At 44.8% G+C, this 25528-nt stretch overlaps 1 protein-coding gene across 7 annotated transcripts in view; it reads right to left on the reverse strand.

The window, feature by feature from the left end:
- LOC106568027 (homeobox protein cut-like 1) overlaps positions 1-25528 on the reverse strand; it is a 238969-nt gene that overhangs the window by 44987 nt on the left and 168454 nt on the right. For all 7 annotated transcript variants that reach the window (XM_014138033.2, XM_014138031.2, XM_014138032.2 and 4 more), the window contains exons 9-13: positions 6211-6259; positions 3296-3589; positions 2211-2269; positions 685-733; positions 508-601 (exon numbers count right to left, since the gene is read on the reverse strand). In XM_014138033.2, the coding sequence (XP_013993508.2) occupies positions 508-601; positions 685-733; positions 2211-2269; positions 3296-3589; positions 6211-6259 (545 nt within the window). The remainder of the gene's footprint in view (positions 1-507; positions 602-684; positions 734-2210; positions 2270-3295; positions 3590-6210; positions 6260-25528) is intronic.

Here is a 25528-nt window from a genome sequence, read left to right on the forward strand (position 1 = left end):
ACGTACTGCCAAATTCTCTAAAACGACGGTTGGAGGTGGCTTATGGTAGAGAAATTAACATTCAATTCTCTGCCAACAGCTCTCGTGGACATTCCTGCAGTCAGCATGCCAATTGCACGCTCCCTCAAAACTTGGAGACATCTGTGGCATTGTATTGTGTGACAAAACTGCACATTTTAGAGTGGCCTTTTATTGTCCCCAGCATAAGGTGCACCTGTGTAATGATCATGCTGTTTAATCTGCTTCTTGATATGCCACACCAGTCAAGTGGATGGATTATGTTGGCAAAGGAGAAATGCTCACTAACAGGGAACACTAATGTCAGTTGGCAAGTTCCCAGGTTGCAAAGAAACACTACATAGTCCACAGCAGATGTCTGATTGATAAGTCACCTTCATACATCCTATACGTGCATGTGCATGTCTGTGTATGTGTGTGTCTGTGTATGCGTGTATCTGTGTATGCGTGTATCTGTGTATGCGTGTGTTGGTGGCTTGAAAGACTCACTACTCAGCTCACTGTTGTTCAGGCGCAGGGAGGAGCTCTCAGAATGCAGGCCTCGACTCTTCTCCAACAACAACTGCAGAGGCTTCTTAGAGTCCTGACACAGAGTACATTGTTAAACATTGTTTTGATAAGATATACTGTCTAAATATTGTTCAATGCAACATTCAGCCTCCATACCTGTGTTGAAGAGCAGTTTGAAGAGCTGAACTCTACGGACTTGCGGAAACTGTGAAGTGAACAAGGCAAAATGGACCACTTGATTACTGCACCCACTACAAAAAGGAGATCACAAATAGACACAGCACCATAGGACTGAAATATATCTACTACCAGCCCCAGAGAATATCTAAATCAGCGACAGGCAGTGGCAAAGCGATATGTCACAAAGAGAGTCGGCTCAATACAAGTCCTTCACTCCTCTCTGACCATCGAAATCTGATAATGCAATGAAATCCTTAGAGCCAATCATAGTAATTAAAATGGGTTATTCAATCATGTGCTGGGTGCCAATTGGATTCCAGGCGATATTATCTATAAAGGAAAAAGCATCTATGAAAAGGTTGGTAGGCAAATAAAGACACTTTGGTCTATTAGGAGAGGAACGCTTCCCTTTGGGATTCCAGGCGGGCTATCAATACACATTCACACAAACCACTCTTTGGCTGACCATCATAGTGGCTCGAAAAACTCTCACAAACAGAACCATTCACTGATACTACCTTTATGACTTTTTCCAATTGGGAAAATAATGCCTGAAAATCCAGTTACCAAATTAATGTCCAGACGGCCCCTTCCTCAGATGAGCGGAGACTGTTAAATCCTGGCAAGACAACGCCCCAGTTCCCTAAACATGGGCAATTATCTTATCGGCCAAACTTAACATAGTCAGCCTTCTTGTTACTGGCTTGGACAGAGATAACACACAGCACAACACCAAACAACGGAAGAAACTGTTCACCGTCTTGAGATGCCAGACCAGAAACGCTAGAGCTTATACAAGCCACTGACATAAAAAAAACGAAATACGCCGCAATAAAGCTAAGGACATGAATGTTGTTAATGAGTGAAGATTAAAAATGACATTTATCATAACAGATTTCCTTGGTTTATTCAACCTTTTTTATATTAACAAATATAATTTACTGAGCAATACACAATATATTTCCCAACTGCAATCAATGGTTTCAAAAGAGTTACCTTTAAAAGTAGCTATACTTTTAAAAGAAACGAGAAGACCAAGTCAATAAACCCACATGTGGGGAGAAAGCATCCAGTACATACCTCTTTAATGAGTCTACAGCACAGCCATGTTAGCATCCCATCTCCAGACCCCAAAACATCCAAATCAGATAAGAAAGCAGTGGCAAACAGAGGTTGAACGTGAAGGCCTGCTGTCCAATCAAACTAGCTTCTCTGATGAGCACTACCAGTGCTTAGCCAATAATACTCGGACTCTGCACATCCACATTCAGGGGCTAAATCTAAAGGTTAATGATAGTCTTGAGGGTGGTTTGGCAGAGTGTCCGAATGGCATTAGAGTGAATCCGTACCGACCCGACCTTGGACGAAGCCACGTCTTACATACTTGCACCGGTGGCATCACAAGTTTAGGCTCGGAATGAATTTATCCTGGTTAATTTGTATGGTTTATTGAAATGACGCCTGTGGCTGAGGGGAGGGAGACAGAGGGAAAATGAATTAACCTGAGCTCTTTCTTGATGTCTTCGTAGTCTGCCTGCTCCTGCAGTTTCTCCTCCAGTTGCTGAGTGGAGAGAGAGACACTTCGTTACTCTCATAAAGTAGTGAGGACCAATGCATGGGGAAGCAAACATTTTGAGAGTCATGGTATACTCTTCAAAGAGTATCTTACCCCCCCAAAAAAAACAACTTGCACTTGTCTTTTCCTACTAGCACCGACTTTGCTGACTTCTTTATTGAGGAAAGATGTACTACAACTGTGATGTGGCTGTGTCACCTAGCTATCTTAGGTGAGACAGTCAGTCGCTCTGTATAAGAGAGTCTGCGAAATAACTCAAATGTCAATGTAGAATATGTTCTCGAGGAGTCCCAGTGTATTAGCATGTGCACATTTTCGATAGCTCAGTGCATTGGAACATGTACATAACGACTCTACTCATTTGTCTTTCTGCAGTCTCTAAAAACACATCACCATGAAGCTACACTTGTCGCGACAAATTCTAATAAAGAAACACTACAGCAGAGGTAGGCAACTACAAAAATCCTAATTGTATATATATAAAAAATAAATCACTCGGAGGCCGGTTTTGGCCCGCGGGCCGCCTGTTGCAGACCCCTGCTCTACGGTCTCTGTGCATAAAGCTCACTGGGTATGACATGTCTGTTCAGTCTCCATGGATACAAAGACGTGTCAGTCAAGTCCTAAATGTAGAGTCTTGTGTGAGGTGCCCTGCAGAGTTCAGTAAAACCACTGTGACGTTTAGGGAGAGAGGGTTCAGGGCTATGCATTAGTCAGAGGGTCCTGACATGTTTCATTTGTAAATGACTGTTGTTCTGAGTTCAAGCTGAAAGGTAGAGCTCATCTTGTGCACAATATCCAAATGCATTAACGGGATGCACATGGACGCATTATAAAGTACTACTGACAACTTCAGTTTTTCTTACCATGGCACACAGTGTGGTTAGGCCTACTCTTCATAACTGACTAATGTACAGGACTAACCAGGGCCCTCAGTGTTATGGGACTAACCAGGGCCCTCAGTGTTATGGGACTAACCAGGGCTCCTGGAGGTGGTGTGACAGGGCTGACCTTGAGTGAGCTCTCCTTGGTGCTGAGTTGCTGCTCCAGCTGGCTGATTTGCAAGGCCGAGTTCTCACGGACGTTGGCCAGGCTGGCCTGCAGTCTCTGCACGTCCTCAGCCAAGTGCAGTACCTCCCGCTCCTTGGCGCTCAGCTCCACCTCCAGACTGGAGCGTGACAGAACCTCCAAGGCTTGCTCCATGTCAGGGGCCTTCTGGATCTGTGTGGCAAGCTGGAGAGACTTGTTGGCGGACGTCAGCTGTTCCCGAAGAGCCTCTGCTTCCCTCTCCGCTACATCCGCTCTCTGAAGGAGAGAGAGTCAAGTTTCCCCATTATCCCACCATTCGCTGTCATGTACTGTCTACAGACAACCATAAGATAAATCACTGTAGGTCTCAAGCCATTCTTCAAGGACCAAATCTAAAGTTGAGATCTGCTAATATAACCTACATGTTTGATAGACATTTATGATTTGTGCTAAAATCTGAATTGCACACACACACACACACACACACACACCCTCCAGTTCCAAGATAGTAAGTACAGAATTTAGACCCACAGCGATTTCTCTGTCATGGTGGTGTAATACATGCATACCCCCCTCCATCAGACAATCTCTGACCCACAAAAAGAAGACAAGGGGGAGAAGAACACAATGCATCCTAATGACTCATTACATGTTGAAGGTGCTTAAACATTCAACCTTTAGATATATCAGGCGCTAAAGCCTTCATCTTTATGGAATTATGGAGATTTAACATTTTTCAGGCGGCTAAGTTATTCCAAAAGTTTGGGTAATGAGGGCGCCATTTAATATAATGACAAATAATTGTTTTGGGTGATTCTATTTACAAATTCTAATCAGCAGGCTCCCTTTAATTACGTGGTAGCCAGAGAAAAACAAGGTAAGCAGACACACAGTAAAACCTTCAGGGAGATTTTACTTTTAAGTGTAGGTGTAAACTAATGTATATTGAAATGTGATGAAAACAGATAGCCATACATTATAAATATACTTTCAAAGAATACCATTTAACAGTGTGCACTACAGAAACATGTTTCTCTTCCATTGTCTCTCGCATAAACACTGTTACACAGCTACGTGACCATGATTGGAAGTGCTTGTACCACCATATATAGCGTGATGGAATGGCACTGCAACTTGCCCAGTCATTGGGAGGGGAGTGAATGAAGTGTCGTCTGTAGAAGGCTGACACCAGCGATTCTCCCCCCCACCACCACCACCTCAACCACTCTGTCTCTCTGATAGCAGATATGAGGAGTGTGCGTCTGCTGCGCCGAGGTGGATGAGACGGGTGATTACAAGAACAAAGTGACAGCGAGTGCGTGTGCACACACAGACACACAGTGCGGATCCACAGACGGGTGAGGAGAAGAACGGGAGCATGACAGCTGATAAGGGGAGACACGCGCCCAGAGTGGTACAGCTGACGGCACGACACCGTACTGCTCTGTTCTGTACTGCGGGATGGGGCCCTCATCTGTCTTGTGAAGGGCGGGCACAGCGACAATGCCATAACTGGCATGTCATAGGGGGCTACAATTGAAAATGACTGAGTTAGCCCTGCTAAGTGAAGTCCTACCTGTACTATAAGGAAACCCTGGTGCTGGAGTGTTCCAGGTACAGCAGGGTTTTGTTCCAACCATGCCACCTGACAACTAATCACCTCACCAACTGAGCTAATAGATCAACATCAGCGACCGGCTTATTTCCAACAACCTGGGCCAAGATTCACAAAACATTTCATACACAAAAATTTAAAAAGCTCCTTAAAATGATAGTTTCGTAAGTACAATTCCTCAAAAATATCTTAAGATTATTTTTCTTACAAACTTCTCAAATATTTTCTTACGGAATTCTTAACTATCTTCTTAAGATCATTTTTGCTAGGCAACCGATCTCGCTTGCTATCCAGCTAGCAATCATGTTAGCATATTTCTTACTGATATTATACTGCTCTAAAAAATGTTTAGGGTTTAAAATAATCCATATTGAAACTTTCAGATCAAGTGTGAGAGTGAATGAAACATGTTCAATTGCTTTTATTAGCTTATTCTCTCATTGCCCTGAGTTTAAGACGAGGGTTTAGCCATCTTGGAACTAAGAACACTTCCAAGAAGAAATCCATTAACTTCATTTTCAAGAATCTAATTTCTTCTTAACTTTGTACTTAATTAGAAACATAAGAAATAATGTAAGAACATTTCCAATAAGCTTTTTGAGGAATAGCAACTTTGCTTAACTTTCTTCATAAGTCTATAGTTAAGGAAATAATTGCAGTCTTGTGAATCAGGCCCTGGTCTCCAGCAGTCAACATGAACTCCATGCCAACCTGCTTGGATGACACACACAAACGGAACGCGTTCACATTCTAACTAATCTGATATAAACAAGATCACATGGTAACGGCTGCGGCGATAGTTTTCAACTGCAGACCCAAAGCCCATATAGAGTAATTACACTGCTGCGCATTATCTTGCCTTGACTTCTTGGCTGATATCAAAGGGTCGTCTCAGTGTAAATAATGGCTAATCACCACCGTGATGTGTCTGGGCAAAAAACACGGAGAAATACATTAAAGGAGGCCAAAGATAGAGGCAACGCCAGATTAGTCACACTGCAGAGCCTCTAATAGTGTAGTCTGTGTGTCTTCATTGTTATTCAAGAGGCTAGTTTCACTTAGATATATTTCCTTCCTCATAAGATATTTATCTCAGACTTCAGTATGTTACATACTTTGCGGAACAACATTTGGAATGCATTTGAAACAGAGCAACTCCTGTATCAAGCCACCTCTACAGATACATTGAAACTAAGGCCAAAGGGTGTAAGAGTAGTATGTCTGTTTGGATCCTTCGATAGGACCCTTTGTGAAGAGGTGTTAAAAACAGCCAGGAACTCACCTGATTGGCTCTCTCCAGGTCTGACATCACCACCTCAATCTCATTGGCCCTGCAGAAAGAAGAGGCACGCAATCAACAAGGAGGCAAACAACAATAGGCTTGGCACACAAGCAACAAGAGAAGTGTTCACATGAGTGGGACTGAGTGTTTGCATGCCCTGTAACGTTCTGTAGGTGCATTTCCACACAATTGTGTATACAGGTAGACAATGTATATTTACATCCATGACTGGATTCTTACTGTGTAATATGTTCCTACTGTGTGTGTGTGTGTGTGTGTGTGTGTGTGTGTGTGTGTATGAGAGAGCGCGCCCATCCTCCAGAGTTGGCTTGCTGCCTTTCCTCCTGGTCTGTCCCATTAAGCCCCTCTCAATTACACCCTAATCCTGCAGTCTCCCACCCTGCCACTGGGTCCCTTCCTGAGCCATGCGGACAAGCCCTGCCGTAAAACAGAGGGATTACACTAATATCGTCTTAATACACACTGATCTCATATCATATTTTTCCATTATGTTTAGCGCCGGGCTCAAGCTCACAAATGGCTTTCGGCTTAGGTGTTTATTCACATCTCTCCATGCTTAACCCCAGGGTTAAAGGGATGCTCTGAGGGTTAGTATTATCCCCCGCTTTATGCTCCTCCGCCAGCCACTGGACTAGTGTTCATAGTGACTCAATAGGATTTACTAGAGTCCGAACTGAATGGGCACGTTTGAATTTGACATTGATATTCACTTTTCGGCAATAGGGGAACAGGTGTTAAATCCACTCTCGCAAATAGAAACACTATGGCGTGTCAACCAATTGCAAGGGTGTGAGAGTGTGTTTGTTGGGACGACGGTGGTACTTCTACCCTGGGTTTTTTAATTACCCTAGCCAGTCAGAATTGCAGGGCTCAGATAACAGTCTCCTCTCAGTGGGCCCCCTACACTTAGGCAGGCTCAGGCTGTGGCACCGCTCGCACGCCGAGTGGAGCCAAATGTTGCCATGCTTAATTTAATGGCAACATCTAATTACAGATAATAACGTTTAAAAGCTTTTAATGAGGTAAATTGGGTTTCGTGTCACATTTTAAGTGCAAGGCATATTTGTAATGAGCGGGGATTATCATTGAGATGCATTGTTATTAATAATACACTGGAGATCAACAGCTTCTATTAAACATTGCAATGCTATACCGATACTGCTGATTGAGATACGGCAATAAACAAATAGTGTTGTGGATGGAAACGATACACACGGGCCAATAGAACCCTCTGGCTGCAGTCCAAATCATATAACATTACCTCTCCTCCACTGTTAAAAGCATTCTGCATTTGGACAACACAATCCAATTGGAAAAGCTGCTGGAGAGAAATATAAGGGAAGAGCTTTCCCAACCAGTCGGTATTGTGATATTAACTAGACAGCCAGGTATAAACAGTGTGTGCTGCTCTTGATACTAATGCAACCCAAATAGCTTTGGAAATTGATAGTTCAATCAAGGTACAGATGCAAAGTATTATTAAATACCTGTGTATTTGCATGGATTTGTGAATTAGGGAAAGGAAATGCAGCTGTAAGACAGAGTGGAGGATCAGTGATTAGGTTTAGAGGGAAAAATGATATGTATTACCAGCGTGTGATCTGTGGTCATGGCACCGATGCACAATCCCCCCTCCTTACCCAAGAACACAATTGAGTTTATGTCAGAAGTGGGTAAGTCAGGAATCCCTGATAATCAGGAATCTAAGGCTGAGACTTAGGGATGTAGAACAGACAGGCAGCACCTTGTATGGAACTTGCCTTGGCTGCAACCGTGCCGAGGTCTGGGAACCCACATCATCCCCACACAGTAGTCCACTACCTGATCGCGGTAAAACCTTAGTAAGACCACAGTGAGAGAGAACAAACATCTCCCTTCCCTGTGTACAGTGAGCCACAGTAAACCGTATTCACACCGTACGGGCCCTGACCCCAGACTACAGAGGACCGGTGAGGCCTGGGCCTCTTGAATCCACTCCAAGGTGTTTGCCCTCTGCGCCTTAAGATGGGCTCTGCTGTGAAAACACGCTGATTAATGAAGTCCTTAAGGACGGAGTGTGAGCGGCGGGACACACCTGAAAACCCCCAATATCCCCTTTCCTGGAGGGTTTCCTGTCTTGGCGTCTGGTGGGGCTCCCAGACGGGAGGGTTGAGTAGTAGAGAGTGGTAGCTTTCTCTCTCTTCAAAATACATTAGCTAATGGCCACAGGTTCAAGTTCAGGGGTTCGGATTCAAGTTTAAATTCACAGCTCTCAAGTGTTGAATATGGAACTCAAATGTCATGAAGTTATGAACAAGACTCCCAGCGACTTTGGGAACACTGCAGTAAGTTAAGGTGTTGGAGGCTCCACAATTACTCTACAACTCATTCAAAAAGCTTAATCATAACTATGCAAATGTGCTGAATATGGTTTAATCCGTTGAGCTCACCCTGGATGTATTTTGAACCCAGATAGCTGACATTAAAATGTCACCACCTCAGCTGACTTAAACTAGAGTGAACCAAAGTTGTGCAGATGACGCCTGTAGCAGTGCTGGAGGTATGTGTGTGTTTTCTGGACTGAACTAGGGGCCGGGGCCCTCTCCTCTCTGCCCTTTCCATCGCCAACGCCTGTCAGAAATGAGCTGTTAACCCCTCTGGTCAGGCTCTGTGGCCGGATGAGTCCGGAACACTACGATATGCCTCTGGTAATCCTTTCCTCTTCACCACTATCCCTCCCCCTCCATCTCTTCCCTTCATATCCTGTGCCCCTTTTCTCCCAGCCCAATCCCCCTGGGCCAGCACGACATTTCACAGATTTAGCCCATTAGATTTTCATTTTCCTCCCTCTCTCTTTCAGCACAGTCTCTGTCGGCTTGGAGATGTTTGCTTTCCTCCCTTCTCTTTTTTTCCTCGCTCACTCACTCACTCACTCACTCACTCCTCTCTCTCTTCTGGTGGAGTTGCTTAACCTTTCTGCGACTGGAGAGGCAAAATGGCCCCCGGGGCTTGGTTCTTCTCGCTCTGTGTGTGTAGTGTGTAGTGTGTGTAGGAGGAGAGGAAGAGAATAGAAGGCCATGATAACGCGGCCATTCTTCACACTGCTGTGGCCGGGCTGCTCGTCACAATATTGCTCTCTGCTTTTAATACAGTTTCCACCCACAACAACCACACAGACCCAGGAGACAATGGTACTGTTGGAGCCTTAACACAGCTAGCACAGCCAATGCAGGAAGTAACATTTAGTAAAGCACCATTTTGGTCAAAACACCCTGAACCATTATTTTCCTATGTGCCAGGTTACAAAGTCCAGCGACATGAATGGGACGGGATATATCATACATACAAACACTCCATATGACCCCATTCTTCCCGACATATGTTAACGTCTTTTTATCTGTCTTCAGAGGAAGGAAATAGCATAGTTCTGATAAAGTATTGTTGCCCCGTTGATGTGCTCGCCCAAAATAGCGCTCTCGCTAACATCTGGAGTGAAACGCTCCAGTTCTGTCCGGCTGGTGCTACCACACACACACACACACACACACGTTTTACTATCCTTCTGGGGACCAAACAAGTGATTCACATTCAAAATCCTATAATCCCTAACCCCTAGACCTAACCTTAAACCCTAACCCTAATTGTAACCCTAACCCTAAACCTAACCCCTAAACCCAAAATAGCCTTTTTCCTTGTGGGGACCGGCAAAATGTCCCAACTTGTCCGAATGGTCCTTGTTTTACTAACCTGGTGAAGACTTCTGGTCCCCACAAGGATAGTAAAACCAAACACACACACCACAGAGTGTGTTCTGCTGCCTGGCCTGCCATGCTCTGCTGCTGAATCGCTCTATCAATCCAGTGCTGTGTTTATACTGCTCCAGCCCCGGTGCTCTGCTTACAGTGTCACCGTGGGGGTTTGCAACAATATTGTCAAGGTCCGCCTGTGCCGTCCTTCGTAGCATTGTAGAACACTATAAATAGGCTCTTTTGGGACGGCTCGCCAGTCCTAATGTAATAACTTAGAGGAAAAGTGTGTGTGGTGTTCATTAGCCAGTCCCTGTTCTACAGAAGCAGAAGGAGAGGAGGATATCTCATCTGCCAGCAAGCCATTCTGGGTGTGATGGTGATGAGTGCAGGGACATGGGCTGTGGCATATCATAAAGAGAGTGAGAGACAGACAGAGAGCAGTAAGCAGTAAAAAAGAGAGGAGAGAGAGAGAGAGACCGAGAGAAAGAGTAAGCAAAGCAGAGATAGGAGAGATAGAATTGAGCGAGAGAGAAAAGGCCCATCCTAGCACGATGCCAAATCACAACACATCAGGGCATCAGGGAGCGAAGGGGCTCCGGCCGAGCAGAAACAACCACCGTCGTCAAAGGCAACCGCCAGCGCGCCCGAGACCATGTCACAGCACTGTGCGGGTGTCTGGATGGGACACACACACAACCCGCGTGTGACGGGTTGGGGGGATAGGCGTGAACAAACCTGACATTTATCGGTTGAGGAAATGGGACTGACTGCTATCAGGGTTTGTGGCTTCTCATTGGAGCGCCTGTCGACATGCATCCCGAGCTCAACTCCCATAAATCCCCAGATACGCAAAAACAGCCACTCACAAATTACAAGGATAGGGCTGGGAACTGCCAGGGACCTCAAGGTACAATATTATCATGATACTTAGGTGCCGATACGATATGTAATGCGATTCTCATGATTTTATATGTATTGTGATTCGGTATTGTGATTTTATAGCGATTCGATGGTCCAAATATACCGCTCACCATATGTCTGCTGCAGAGGGACAAGAGAGAGCCATGAGAAAACGTTTTGATCAGTAATGGAAAGAAAAGGGCTGAAAACAAAACCGGCACCCTATCTAAAAAGAAGATGGAGAACAAGTGATGAAGGAAAAAGAGAGTTTTGATGCAGGTACAGCCAACTAGCGCAAAAATAAAATTGCAATGTCAAAACGATACAATATATCGTCAAAAATAATATCCCGATATGTAACTGTATCGATTTGTCCCCCCATCACGCGTGTACATACACACAGCCCCCCTTCTCCAAACAGATACGCTCTAACATACCACCTCCATCTCTCTCCTCCTATCACTTCCTTTCCCTTCTTCCGCTTCCTTCTCTCCTCCCTCTCATCTATCCTCTTCTGTTGTTCTCTCCCTGTCTCACCTCCCCTCCCTCTCTCTCGCCTCTCACTCCCCCCTCCCCTCTCTCTGTGGGCCTGTCATGGTGCTAGGCTGATGTTATTAATGTGCACAGCTCTGGTGAGACTGAGGCCCTGCCTGCACCAGCTCAACTAGCTCTGGGCTCTGTGAACACACACACACACACACACACACACACACACACACACACACACACACACACACACACACACACACACACACACACACACACACACACACACACACACACACACACACACACACACCCCGTCTGTCTGCTCCGCTAAAGATGGAGACTGGGCAGGAGTGGGTGTGGGAGAGAATGGGCTCTCCATAGAACAGCTTGAGAGCGAGGCGTGTGTGTGTGTGTAAGACACACACAGAGAGAGAGGGGGAGAGAGTGTGATAGAGAGAGTATAAGCCCTCTATGGAACAGCCCTCAAAAAGTATTCATAACTTCACATTTTGTGTTAGACAATTTAAAATCGATAAAATGCTCACTCATCTACACACAAAACCCCATAATGTTAGTGTTATTTTTTTATTTATTTTTTTACATTTTTTACATTTTAGTAAATGTATTGAAAATGAAATACTGAAATAGCTCATTTATATAAGTATTTACACCCCCGAGTCAATACTTTGTAGAAACACCTTTGGCAGCAATTACAGCTGTAAGTCGTTCATTGGTAAGTCTCTAAGAGCTTTCACACCTACTCTAGATTGTGCAACAGTTGCCCATTATTCTTTTCAAAATTCTTCAAGCTCTGTCAAATTGGTTGATAATTGCTAGACAACCATTTTCAGGTCTTACCATAGATTTTCAAGTAGATTTAAGTCAAAACTGTAACTTGGCCACTCAGGAATGTTCACTGTTTTCTTTGTAAGCAACTCCAGTGTAGATTTGGCCTTGTTTTTTTTTGAAAGGTGAATTGTGTGCTTGGCCCTCCTATGTTGAACATAATAAACGGCTCTCATTTCACCGGATGTGTACCAAACTCACTAAAAGTGGCAGTAATTAAGCCTCTCTTGAAAAAGCCAAACCTTGACCCAGAAAATATTTAAAAAAACAAATCAGCCTATATCGAATCTCCCATTCCTCTCAATTTTTTTGAAAAAGCTGTTGCGCAGCAACACACTGCCTTCCTGAAGACAAACAATGTATACGAAATGCTTCAGTCTGGTTTTAGATCCCATCGTAGCACTGAGACTGCACTTGTGAAGGTGGTAAATTACCTTTTAATGGAGTCAGACCGAGGCTCTGCATCTGTCCTCGTGCTCCTAGACCTTAGTGCTGCTTTTGATACCATCGATCACCACATTCTTTTGGAGAGATTGGAAACCCAAATGGGTCTACACGGACAAGTTCTGGCCTGGTTTAGATCTTATCTGTCAGAAAGATATCAGTTTGTCTCTGTGGATGGTTTGTCCTCTGACAAATCAACTGTAAATTTCAGTGTCCCTCAAGGTTCTGTTTAAGGACCACTATTGTTTTCACTATATATTTTACCTCTTGGTGATGTCATTCAGAAACATAATGTTAACTTCCACTGCTATACAGATGACACACAGCTGTACATTTCAATGAAACATGGTGAAGCCCCAAAATTGCCCTCACTGGATGCCTGTGTTTCAGACATAAGGAAGTGGATTGCTGCAAATGTTCTACTTTTAAACTCGGACAAAACAGAGATGCTTGTTCTAAGTCCCAAGAAACAAAGAGATCTTTTGTTGAATCTGACAATTAATCTTGATGGTTGTACAGTCGGCTGAAATAAAACTGTGAAAGACCTCGGCGTTACTCTGGACCCTGATCTCTCTTTTGACGAACATATCAAGACTGCTTCAAGGACAGCTTTTTTCCATCTACGTATCATTGCAAAAATCAGAAACTTTCTGTCCAAAAATGCAGAAAAATTAATCCATGCTTTTGTCATTTCTAGGTTATACTACTGCAATGCTCTACTTTCCAGCTACCTGGATAAAGCACTAAATAAACTTCAGTTAGTGCTAAACACGGCTTCTAGAATCTTGACTAGAACCAAAAAATGTGATCATATTACTCCAGTGCTAGCCTCTCTACACTGGCTTCCTGTTAAGGCAAGGGCTGATTTCAAGGTTTTACTGCTAACCTACAATGCAAACAGCTGGAGGCAGGGCTTTCTCCTACAGAGCTCCATTTTTATGGAATGGTCTGCCTACCCATGTGAGAGACGCAGACTCGGTCTCAACTTTTAAGTCTTTATTGAAGACTCATCTCTCCAGTAGGTCCCATGATTGAGTGTAGTCTGGCCCAGGAGTGTGAAGGTGAACGGAAAGGCACTGGAGCAACGAACCACCCTTGCTGTCTCTGCCTGGCCGGTTCCCCACTCTCCACTGGGATTCTTTGCCTCTAACCCTATTACAGGGGCTAAGTCACTGGCTTACTGGTGCTCTTCCATGCCGTCCCTAGGAGGGGTGCATCAATTGTGTGGGTTGAGTCACTGACCTGATCTTCCTGTCTGGGTTGGCGCCCCCCTTGGGTTGTGCCGTGGCGGAGATCTTTGTGTGCTATACTCGGACTTGTCTCAGGATGGTAAGTTGGTGGTTGAAGATATCCCTCTAGTGGTGTGGGGGCTGTGCTTTGGCAAAGTGGGTGGGGTTATATCCTGCCTGTTTGGCCCTGTCTGGGGGTATCGTCGGACGGAGCCACAGTGTCTCCCGACCCCTCCTGTCTCAGCCTTCAGTATTTATGCTGCAGTAGTTCATGTGTTGGGGGCTAAGTTCAGTCTGTTATATCTAGAGTATTTCTCCTGTGTGAATTTAAGTTATCTTTCTCACACACACACACACACACACACACACACACACGACCTGAGCCCTAGGACCATGCCTCAGGACTACCTGGCCTGATGACTCCATGCTGTCCCCAGTCCACCTGGCTGTGCTGCTGCTCCAGTTTCAACTGTTCTGCCTGCGGCTATGGAACCCTGACCTGTTCACCGGACGTGCTACCTGTCCCAGACCTGCTGTTTTCAACTCTCTAGAGACTGCAGGAGCGGTAGAGATACTCTAAATGATCGGCTATGAAAAGCCAGCTGACATTTACTCCTGAGGTGCTGACCTGTTTCACTCCCGACAACCACTGTGATAATTATTATTTGACCCTGCTGGTCATCTATGAACATTTGAACATCTTGGCCATGTTCTGTTATAATCTCCACCCGGCATAGCCAGAAGAGGACTGGCCACCCCTCATAGCCTGGTTCCTCTCAAAGGTTTCTTCCTAGGTTCTGGCCTTTCTAGGGAGTTTTTCCTAGCCACTGTGCTTCTAAACCTGCATTGCTTGCTGTTTGGGGTTTTAGGCTAGGTTTCTGTACAGCACTTTGAGATATCAGCTGATGTAAGAAGGGCTTTATGAATAAATTTGATTTGATTTTGATTTGAATTAATTTCCCAGTGTCTGGTGGAAAGCAGACTGAACCAGGTTATCCTCTAGGATTTTTCCTGTGCTTAGCGCCATTTCGCTTATTTATCCTGAAAAACTCGCCAGTCCTTAACGATTACAAGCATACCCATAACATGATGCAGCCACCACTATGCTTGAAAATATGGAGAGTGGTACTCAGTAATGTGTTGTATTGGATTTGCCCAAACATAACGCGTTGAATTCTGGACAAAAAGTGAATTGCTTTACCACATTGTTTGCAGTATTACTTTAGTGCCTTGTTGGGAAAAGGATTCATGTTTTAGAATATTTTATTCTGTACAGGCTTACTTTTTTCACTCTGTCAATTAAGTTAGCATTGTGGAACAACTAATGCTGTTGATCCATCCTCAGTTTTCACCATTGGCCTCATGTTGAAATCACGGAGCGGTTTCCTTCCTCTCCGGCAAATGAGTTAGGAAGGACGCCTGTATCTTTGTAGTGACTGGGTGTATTGAACACCATCCAATGTGTAATTAATAACCACAATGCTCAAAGGGATATTCAATGTCTGCTTTTATTTTATTTTTTTACCTATCCTACCAATAGGTGCCCTATTTTGCGATGCATCAGAAAACCTCACTGGTCTTTGTGGTCGAATCTGTTTTTGAAATTCACTTCTCGAGTAAGGGACCTTACAGACAATTGTATGTGTAGGGTACAGAGATGATGTAGTCATTCAAAAATCCTGTTAAACACCATTATTGCACACAGTCCATGCAACTTATTTTGTGAAATGTTAACTCCTGAGCTTATTTAGGCTTGCCATAACAAATGGATTAAATACTTATTGACTCAAGACATTCAGCTTAAATGTTTTATTTATTCGTAAACATTTCAAAAAACATAATTCCACTTTGACATTATGGGGTATTGTGTGCAGGCCAGTGACAAAAAAAATCTCAATTTAATCAATTTTAAATGTAGGCTTTAACACAAAATGTGAAGGCACTGTATGTGCAGTTGAAGTCGGAAGTTTACATATGCTTAGTTTGGAGTCATTAAAATTCGTTTGTCAACCACTCTACAAATTTCTTGTTAACAAACTATAGTTTTGGCAAGTCGGTTAGGACATCTACTTTGTGCATGACACAAGTAATTTTTCCAACAATTGTTTACAGACAGATTATTTCACTTATAATTCACTATCACAATTCCAGTGGGTCAAACGTTTATATACACCGAGTTAACTGTGCCTTTAAACAGCTTAGAAAATTCAGCTTAGAGAATTATGTCATGGCTGAAGCTTCTGATAGGCTAACTGACATAATTTGAGTCAATTGGAGGTGTACCTCTGGATGTTTTCAAGGCCTACCTTCAAACTCAGTGCCTCTTTGCTTGACATCATGGGAAAATCAAAAGAAATCAGCCAAGACCTCAGAAAAAGAATTGTAGACCTCCACAAGTCTGGTTCATCCTTGGGAGCAATTTCCAAACGCCTGAAGGTACCACGTTCATCTGTACAAACAATAGTACGCAAGTATAAACACCATGGGACCACGCAGCCATTATACCGCTCAGGGAGGAGACGCGTTCTGTCTCCTAGAGATGAACGTACTTTGGTGCAAAAAGTGCAAATCAATCCCAGAACAACAGCAAAAAACCTTGTAAAGATGCTGGAGGAAACAGGTACAAAAGTATCTATATCCACAATAAAACGAGTCCTATATCGACATAACCTGAAAGGCCCCTCAGCAAGGAAGAAGCCACTGCTCCAAAACCGCCATAAAAAAGCCAGACTACGGTTTGTAACTGCACATGGGGACAAAGATCGTACTTTTTGGAGAAATGTCCTCTGGTCTGATGAAACAAAAATATAACTCTTTGGCCATAATGACCATTGTTATGTTTGGAGGAAAAAGGGGGAGGATTGCAAGCCAAAGAACACCATCCCAACCGTGAAGCACGGGGGTGGCAGCATCATGTTGTGGGGGGTGCTTTGCTGCAGGAGGAACTGGTGCACTTCACAAAATAGATGGCACCATGAGGAGGGAAATTATGTGGATATATTGAAGCAACATCTCACGACATCAGTCAGGAAGTTAAAGCTTGGTCGCAAATGGGTCTTCCAAATGGACAATGACCCCAAGCATACTTCCAAAGCTGTGGCAAAATGGCTTAAGGGCAACAATGTCAAGGTATTGGAGTGGCCATCACAAAGCCCTGACCTCAATCCTATAGAACATTTGTGGGCAGAACTGAAAAAGCATGTGCGAGCAAGGCCTACAAACCTGACTCAGTTACACCAGCTCTGTCAGGACCCAACTTATTGTGGGAAGCTTGTGGAAGGCTACCCGAAACCTTTGACCCAAGTTAAACAATTTAAAGGCAACGCTACCAAATACTAATTGAGTGTATGTAAACTTCTGACCCACTGGGAATGTGATGAAAGAAACAAAATATTAAATATATCATTCTCTCTACTATTATTCTGACATTTCACATTCTTAAAATAAAGTGGTGATCCTAACTGACTTAAGACAGGGAATATTTACTAGGATTAAATGTCAGGAATTGTGAAAAGCTGAGTTGAAATGTATTTGGCTAAGTTGTATGTAAACTTCCGATTTCAACTGTATGTGTGTGAGATAGCGAGAGTATGGCCCTCTGTCAAAGCGCCAGAGCTGCTATGTGCGGAGACTTCTCAATCAATAGGACACAAACACACACAGACGGGCGCGCTCAAAGAGCCCAGCTCGCCATGATCTAAGACCTCTCCCATCCAATCTGGGCTGAGGAGAAGCAAGAGACTGCGCTTTTCTTAACCACACACACACAGCATTTGCAATGAGGTCACATAGGGTGTGTGAGCGTGGGGGTGAGTGTGTGTGAATGTATATGTGTGTCTTGGGTGAGGAGCCAGGTACGTCAAAACCCACTGGATGACGGATTCATTCTCAGTTCAAACACAGTATTTTACAGGAACATGATGTACTATGGGTGAAGTTTTTACCAGAACTAATTCCACCTAAAGGAGCCAAGTGAGCATGAAAAAGTAGTGCCTAGACTGAGGCACAGGTTCTGTCACCCAACGTCCTTTGCTCAGCAAGAGGAGGAAAAGTGCCCTGACAGCTGGAGCCACCTGGGCAGCTGAGTGTGTCTTCACACCCCCCCCCCCCCACCCCCACACACTTCCCCAGGTGTTCAGTCAGCCTCTCCCCTGTACAGCGGGCCTGACACTGCAGTCACTAGCTATTCTACTCACTGGCCTACTTTTTCTCTCACCGTCTCTTTCTCCCTCTCCATCACGCCCTACCTTGCTCTCTCTACTTATTCTACCTCTTACAGAATGGGACTGAGGATGCATGAAACACACACACACACACACACACACACACACACACACACACACACATATATATATATATATATATATATATATATATATATATATATATATATATATATATATATATAAGTCACGCAAGCACGCACATCTTGTACATACACCTGCACACACACACAAACAGCAAACACGCATGTACTGTACACACATCCGCACACACACAAATTCAAAGTGTTTCCCATGTATTCATTGAATTGTTGCGGCCATTATTTCTTTGGAAATACATTTTCGGGATAGAAAAATGCTTTACGTTTAAAACGTAAATGACTAAACCCAGACAGAGTGTATGTAGAAAAGATAATTGAACTATATATATATATATTTTATAATATCATATTTGGGAACAAGAAATCACCCAAATAAAAGCTAGACAAAACATTGCATTTAGGAATATTTTTGGCATGGCTGGATTACATAACCAGGGGCCCCATTGGTTTTCGTATAATGTTTGAGAACCAGCCATGGCCAAATGTGTAGAACTGCATGAAATTAGCGGTCACACCGCAACATTTCCTCTCGGCTCCACGGACAGCCCATTTTCCTCTCGGCTCCACGGACAGCCCATTTTCCTCTCGGCTCCACGGACAGCCCATTTTCCTCTCGGCTCCACGAACAGCCCATTTTCCTCTCGGCTCCACGGACAGCCCATTTTCCTCTCGGCTCCACGGACAGCCCATTTTCCTCTCGGCTCCACGGACAGCCCATTTTCCTCTCGGCTCCACCGACAGCCCATTTTCCTCTCGGCCCCACCGACAGCAAATTTTTTCTCTCTGCCGCCAATTCCAGACCTATTTAAGGCACCCCCCCACTGCACACACTTCCAAAAATCCTCAGTCTACATAGAACAGAAGGAAGCGTGCGATGGTCTGTACTGTACATCAAAGTACAGTTGGGTGTTTGGTTTTTTTCTAAAACGGACTCCACTGGAGCGATACACGGTGGCATGCTGAGAGCCAGGTGTGCTGTAGCCCTTAGCAACACTAGCTACCTTACATACATGAACAAGCACACACATACACACCTCCCTCCCTCTTAATCGATAGGACTGTAACATTTGCCTTCATGGGGTTCTCAAAAGCACTTTAGTGAGTCGAAAATGTGGAGTTGAATTCAAATGAGGCTTTCAACAGTTCCCCAAACAGTGCTCAATAGAAAGAGTACCAATATTTGTAGAGTCCCGCTCAACAATACTGGCTAAATACTTATTACTAAAAACAACGATTTTTAATAGAAAGATCTTGTATTACTGCAATATCATAAGTGATGAAAGCTAGCTGTTGTCTGTGCCCAATAATGTTTGTACCATGTTTTGTGCTGCTACCATGCTGTGTTTTCATGTGTTGCTGCCGTGCTGTCGTCGTCTTAGGTCTCTCTTAATGTAGTGTTATCTTGTCGTGATGTGTGTTTTGTCCTATATTTTTATTAAATATTTTATTTTTAATCCCCAGTCCCCGTCCCCGCAGGAGGCCTTTTAACATTTGGTAGGCCGTCATTGTAAATAAGAATTTGTTCTTAACTGACTTGCCTAGTTAAATAAAGGTTAAATAAAATAAATAGCTAAAAACACCAGGAAAGGCTAAGAACATTTTGACATGCACCTGTATTAAATGTAAGCAAAAGTCAAAACATAAATAGCAAGAATAAAGTATTTTGCGGTGTGCGGACAGCATTCATCTACTATGGGGAAATCAGGTAAGTCAAGTGTATCAGCTGTGTTTTGCAGGGTAAAAGTGTTTTTGTTTATACTGTCATGCTAGCCCACCGCTAGGAGGAGCATCCACTGTACACACACACACACACACACACACACACACACACACACCCTCACGAGTGACTCACAGCAGTGCTTGTTACTCTCTCATACACAGACAGGGCACACTAGAAAACAAAAGCAAGCTAGCTCCTCTAGGTGAGCAGGTGTGAGCGTGTGAGAGTCAGAAGGAGTGTGTGTGTGTGTGTGTGTGTGTGTGTGTGTGGGGAGAAGGGATAAGTCAGACAGTCTACGCCTGATCCAGGGACTGCGCCTGTGTCTGCGCCTGGGCGGGCGGGCTGCGGTGCTCATCCGAGCGGTAAATATGGAAGGCTCGGGGGAGACTGACCCAGCAGCCGCCGCGCTGATAGTGTGTGTGTGTGTGTGTGTGTGTCTGTGTTGTAAAGCAGTGCATTAAAATTTCAGATCGCGGCACGCCAACACTGAGGCCTGGGCTTCTTTCTGCATCAATGGAGAGCCCCGGGCGTGAGAGGGAGGAGAGGGGGAGAGCAAGGGATGGGGTTGGAGGGAAGGGGGGGGACGATAGACACCTTGAGGGCCTGGGCCAAAACAGTGACATTCCTCCACAGACAAGGGATGAGGAAAGGAGGGGGAGGGGGAGGAAAGGAGGAGGGGGAGAGAAGAGGGAGAAAAAGGAGGAGGGGAGGTTTGGGAGGGGGTCGTACCCGAACGGCGTAGCGAATTGATGCGTTCCATTATCACGCTTCAGCAGTTCTCTCTCCTTCTCAAACACTCCTACTGTACACTACTCCTACTGTACACTACTCCTACTGTACACTACTCCTACTGTACACTACAGCAGTTCTCTCTCCTTCTCAAACACTCCTACTGTACACTACTCCTACTGTACACTACTCCTACTGTACACTACTCCTACTGTACACTACAGCAGTTCTCTCTCCTTCTCAAACACTCCTACTGTACACTACTCCTACTGTACACTACTCCTACTGTACACTACTCCTACTGTACACTACAGCAGTTCTCTCTCCTTCTCAAACACTCCTACTGTACACTACTCCTACTGTACACTACTCCTACTGTACACTACAGCAGTTCTCTCTCCTTCTCAAACACTCCTACTGTACACTACTCCTACTGTACACTACTCCTACTGTACACTACTCCTACTGTACACTACAGCAGTTCTCTCTCCTTCTCAAACACTCCTACTGTACACTACTCCTACTGTACACTACAGCAGTTCTCTCTCCTTCTCAAACACTCCTACTGTACACTACTCCTACTGTACACTACTCCTACTGTACACTACAGCAGTTCTCTCTCCTTCCCAAACACTCCTACTGTACACTACTCCTACTGTACACTACTCCTACTGTACACTACAGCAGTTCTCTCTCCTTCTCAAACACTCCTACTGTACACTACTCCTACTGTACACTAATCCTACTGTACACTACTCCTACTGTACACTACAGCAGTTCTCTCTCCTTCTCAAACACTCCTACTGTACACTACTCCTACTGTACACTACAGCAGTTCTCTCTCCTTCTCAAACACTCCTACTGTACACTACTCCTACTGTACACTACTCCTACTGTACACTACTCCTACTGTACACTACAGCAGTTCTCTCTCCTTCTCAAACACTCCTACTGTACACTACAGCAGTTCTCTCTCCTTCTCAAACACTCCTACTGTACACTACAGAACAGAGGGAGAGAGAAAGAGAGAATGTGGGTGTGTGAAAGAGAGGGAGAGAAATAAAGAAATATAGCGAGGTGGGATAAAGAGTGAGAAGGAGTTTAAAAGAGAATGAAACAGAGGTAGAGAGTGAAAGAGCGAGAGAGGAACAAAAAAAAGGAGACAGAAAGAACGAGGCGGTTAAAGGAGAGGAGGAGAGTGCGAAGAACAAAAGAAGAGCAAAAAAGAGAGGGAGAGAAAGAAAGCCGTTCTGTGAGGACTAAAGAAGTAGAGTAGTACACTACAGCGGAATCAGCTCATCAAGGCAGAAACCCAATTGAGAAGTCAGACGTGGTCAGGTCTAAATCAAAATCAATAGCACAGATAATTTGACAGACATGAAGACAGCCAGTCACAGCTGCTCTAAGGACGTCAAACAGAGGTGGATGCTAATATTGACAGGTCTGAGAGCTGGTGTGATCTTTACCCTCTAGTGTTACAACACAGAGACAACACAATAACAGTGCAGTCATTTGCCACAATGCCACAAGCTATTTATGTACCAAAAGGTCTCAAAGCAAATCAAAAACGAGATAAAAAAAGACAGGATCACTTCATCTAATGCATCTAGACCTATGCAAACAAGAAGAATGCATTAACATAGACATCATATGGCCTTAATGTCAAATATCTCTATAAGCTGCAGATGGACAGAGTATGAGGCGTTGGGTGAATACAGAGTTCTGTGGGGTTGTGGGATTGAGGAGACCCCAGATCAAAGCACTGGGACTGGGGCCTCTGAGGACTCCCGTTCGTCTCCTCCTTTCTTTTCTGCTCATTACCACACGACACACACACACACTTGTGTTTATTTAACATACGGCTAGCCTCCGTTGAGACAAGTCGACAACAACCCTCTACTCTCTCATCTACAGCTCAACCTTCCCCCATACAACCACTACACACACACGACACACAGTATCGACTGAAGAGAGGTGGAAGTGACGGCCACAGGCAGACACACAGCGGGGCCAGGCGGAAGGAAAGGTGTCTAGTAAGAGTATGCGTGTGAATTTGTGTGTGCGGTTTGCTCGTGTGTGAGAATGAAGCTGCATGGATTACAAAACCTACAGAAGTAAGATGGACACCAGGAGTAGCGCAATCCACATAAAACATAGAAACTGTGTGTGTGAACGAAAGTATGGGTCTGGCTCCCAGCTGTGACCATTACTGCACCTGACCCCAAAGAAAGAAAGAAAGAAAGAAAGAAAGAAAGAAAGAAAGAAAGAAAGAGAGGGGGTAGTTGGTAGGTAAACAAGGAGCCCAGAAGTGAGTAGTGGGTACCTGCAGCGTAAGTGCTCTGGGCAGGGATTTTAGGCTTGCTATCTCGAGCATGCTAACAGGCGTACCACCACTCCCATTGTTTTCCACCCAGGAATGCTAATGCTAAGCTTTAGCTGAGAAAATGTTCTCTAGTCTTTCTCCAACTTCACCTAGATCCAAGATTTTTTATTTATTTCACCTTTATTTAACCAGGTAGGCTAGTTGAGAACAAGTTCTCATTTGCAACTGTGACCTGGCCAAGATAAAGCAAAGCATTTCGACACATACAACAACACAGAGTTACACATGGAATAAACAAAACATACAGTCAATAATACAGTAGAACAAAAGAAAACAAAAAGTCTATATACAGTGAGTGTAAATGAGGTAAGTTAAGGCAATAAATAGGCCTTGGTGGCAAAGTAATTACAATATAGAAATTAAACACTGGAATGGTAGATGTGCAGAAGATGAATGTGCAAGTAGAGATACTGGGGTGCAAAGGAGCAAGATAAATAGTATGAGGATGAGGTAGGTAGATAGATGGGCTGTTTACAGATGGGCTATGTACAGGTGCAGTGATCTGTGAGCTGCTCTGACAGCTGGTGCTTAAAGCTAGTGAGGGAGATATGAGTCTTCAGCTTCAGAGATTTTTGCAGTTCGTTCCAGTCATTGGCAGCAGAGAACTGGAAAGAAAGACGACCAAAGGAGGAATTGGCTTTGGGGGTGACCAGTGAGATATACCTGCTGGAGCGCGTGCTACAAGTGGGTGCTGCTATGGTGACCAGTGAGCTGAGATAAGGCGGGGCTTTACCTAGCAGAGACTTGTAGATAACCTGTAGCCAGTGGGTTTGGTGACGAGTATGAAGCGAGGGCCAACCAACGAGAGCGTACAGGTTGCAATGGTGAGTAGATATCATACTAAGCTTTATGGTGTGACGGTGTGCCGTCTTGTAGAAGATGAAGCGAGGAGACTCAAAAAGAGGAGCACAGTGCATTTATTGAGAGAGAAAATAAATACTGTAGAAGTTATGAGAGGAATGGAAATGAGGAGGATGGCCCTGCCAGAGAGGAAGTGAGGGAGGAGGATGATGGCCCTGCCAGAGAGGTAGTGAGGGAGGAGGAAGAGGAGGATGATGATGGCCTTGCCAGAGGTAGTGAGGGAGGAGGAGGATGGCCCTGCCAGAGAGGTAGTGAGGGAGGAGGAAGAGGAGGAGGAGGATGATGATGATGATGGCCTTGCCAGAGAGGTAGTGAGGGAGGAAGAGGAGGATGGCCCTGCCAGAGAGGTAGTGAGGGAGGATGAGGAGGATGGCCCTGCCAGAGAGGTAGTGAGGGAGGACGAGGAGGATGGCCCTGCCAGAGAGGTAGTGAGGGAGGAGGAGGAGGATGGCCCTGCCAGAGAGGTAGTGAGGGAGGAGGAGGAGGATGGCCCTGCCAGAGAGGTAGTGAGGGAGGAGGAGGAGGAAGATGGCCCTGCCAGAGAGGAAGTCAGGGAGGAGGAGGATGGCCCTGCCAGAGAGGAAGTCAGGGAGGAGGAGGATGGCCCTGCCAGAGAGGTAGTGAGGGAGGAGGAGGATGGCCCTGCCAGAGAGGTAGTGAGGGAGGAGGAGGAAGATGGCCCTGCCAGAGAGGAAGTCAGGGAGGAGGAGGATGGCCCTGCCAGAGAGGAAGTCAGGGAGGAGGAGGATGGCCCTGCCAGAGAGGCAGTGAGGAGGAGGATTAGGCGCAGAGAGGCATGTTTTTGGGACACCCGGTCTTCACAGAGTGCTGTCTGGTACTGTGGCGGTGGGGGACTGGTTTCCAGGGCGCACTCTCAGCTCCAATGTAATTCGCCCTCAGAGACTGAACAAGGAGCCATTGATAAGGTACAAGGCCTTCTGTCTGAGCACTGAGACAGAGTGTGTGTGTGTATGTGTATGTGCGTGTGTGTGTGTGTGTGTGTGAGTGTACACACACAGGACGTGGGTGATCTGTCCGCGCTTCTGTAGGGAGTTTGATGGTGTGTGTATGTGGGCATTCTGTCAATGTAAAGTAAGTGTGTGTTAAAGGGAGTGAATGTATAATGATGAGGGGGACCTCCACAGGGCTTCAGTAAACTGTTGCCACCCCTGCTCTCTTTCTCTCTACGGGACCCTCTATCCCACTTACCCTCTTCTCTGCCTCAAAGACGACAACATCTCTCAATGAACCAAAGACTGGAAAAATATTTTCTTAGCCAATTCCAAACATCTTGTGTTTTCCCAACGTGATTAGTGTTACATTCTAAATAGCTGGACACTAACCGTTGTCCTAAATTGGCAGCTGTAACAAAATCATTTGGCCTATAATGTGTGTGTGTTTAAATCAGGGGTTCTTAAACTTTTTCAGCCTGGGACCCAAATTAGAAATTCTGTTTTCCTGGGACCCAAGCTTTAGGAAAATATGCTACTATACGTAAATATCGGTACATTTCATTGCCCTTATGCCTAAAAAAAGAAATGCATTATAGACAAAAACAAATAATAAAATATCCATAAATATCTTTTCATGTTTATTTTTCTCCATTAAAAACATCTTACATACCTGTCTAGGCTGGAACTGTTG

This window comes from Salmo salar, chromosome ssa13, assembly GCF_905237065.1.
Source record: "Salmo salar chromosome ssa13, Ssal_v3.1, whole genome shotgun sequence".
NCBI classification, from domain to species: Eukaryota; Metazoa; Chordata; class Actinopteri; order Salmoniformes; family Salmonidae; genus Salmo; species Salmo salar.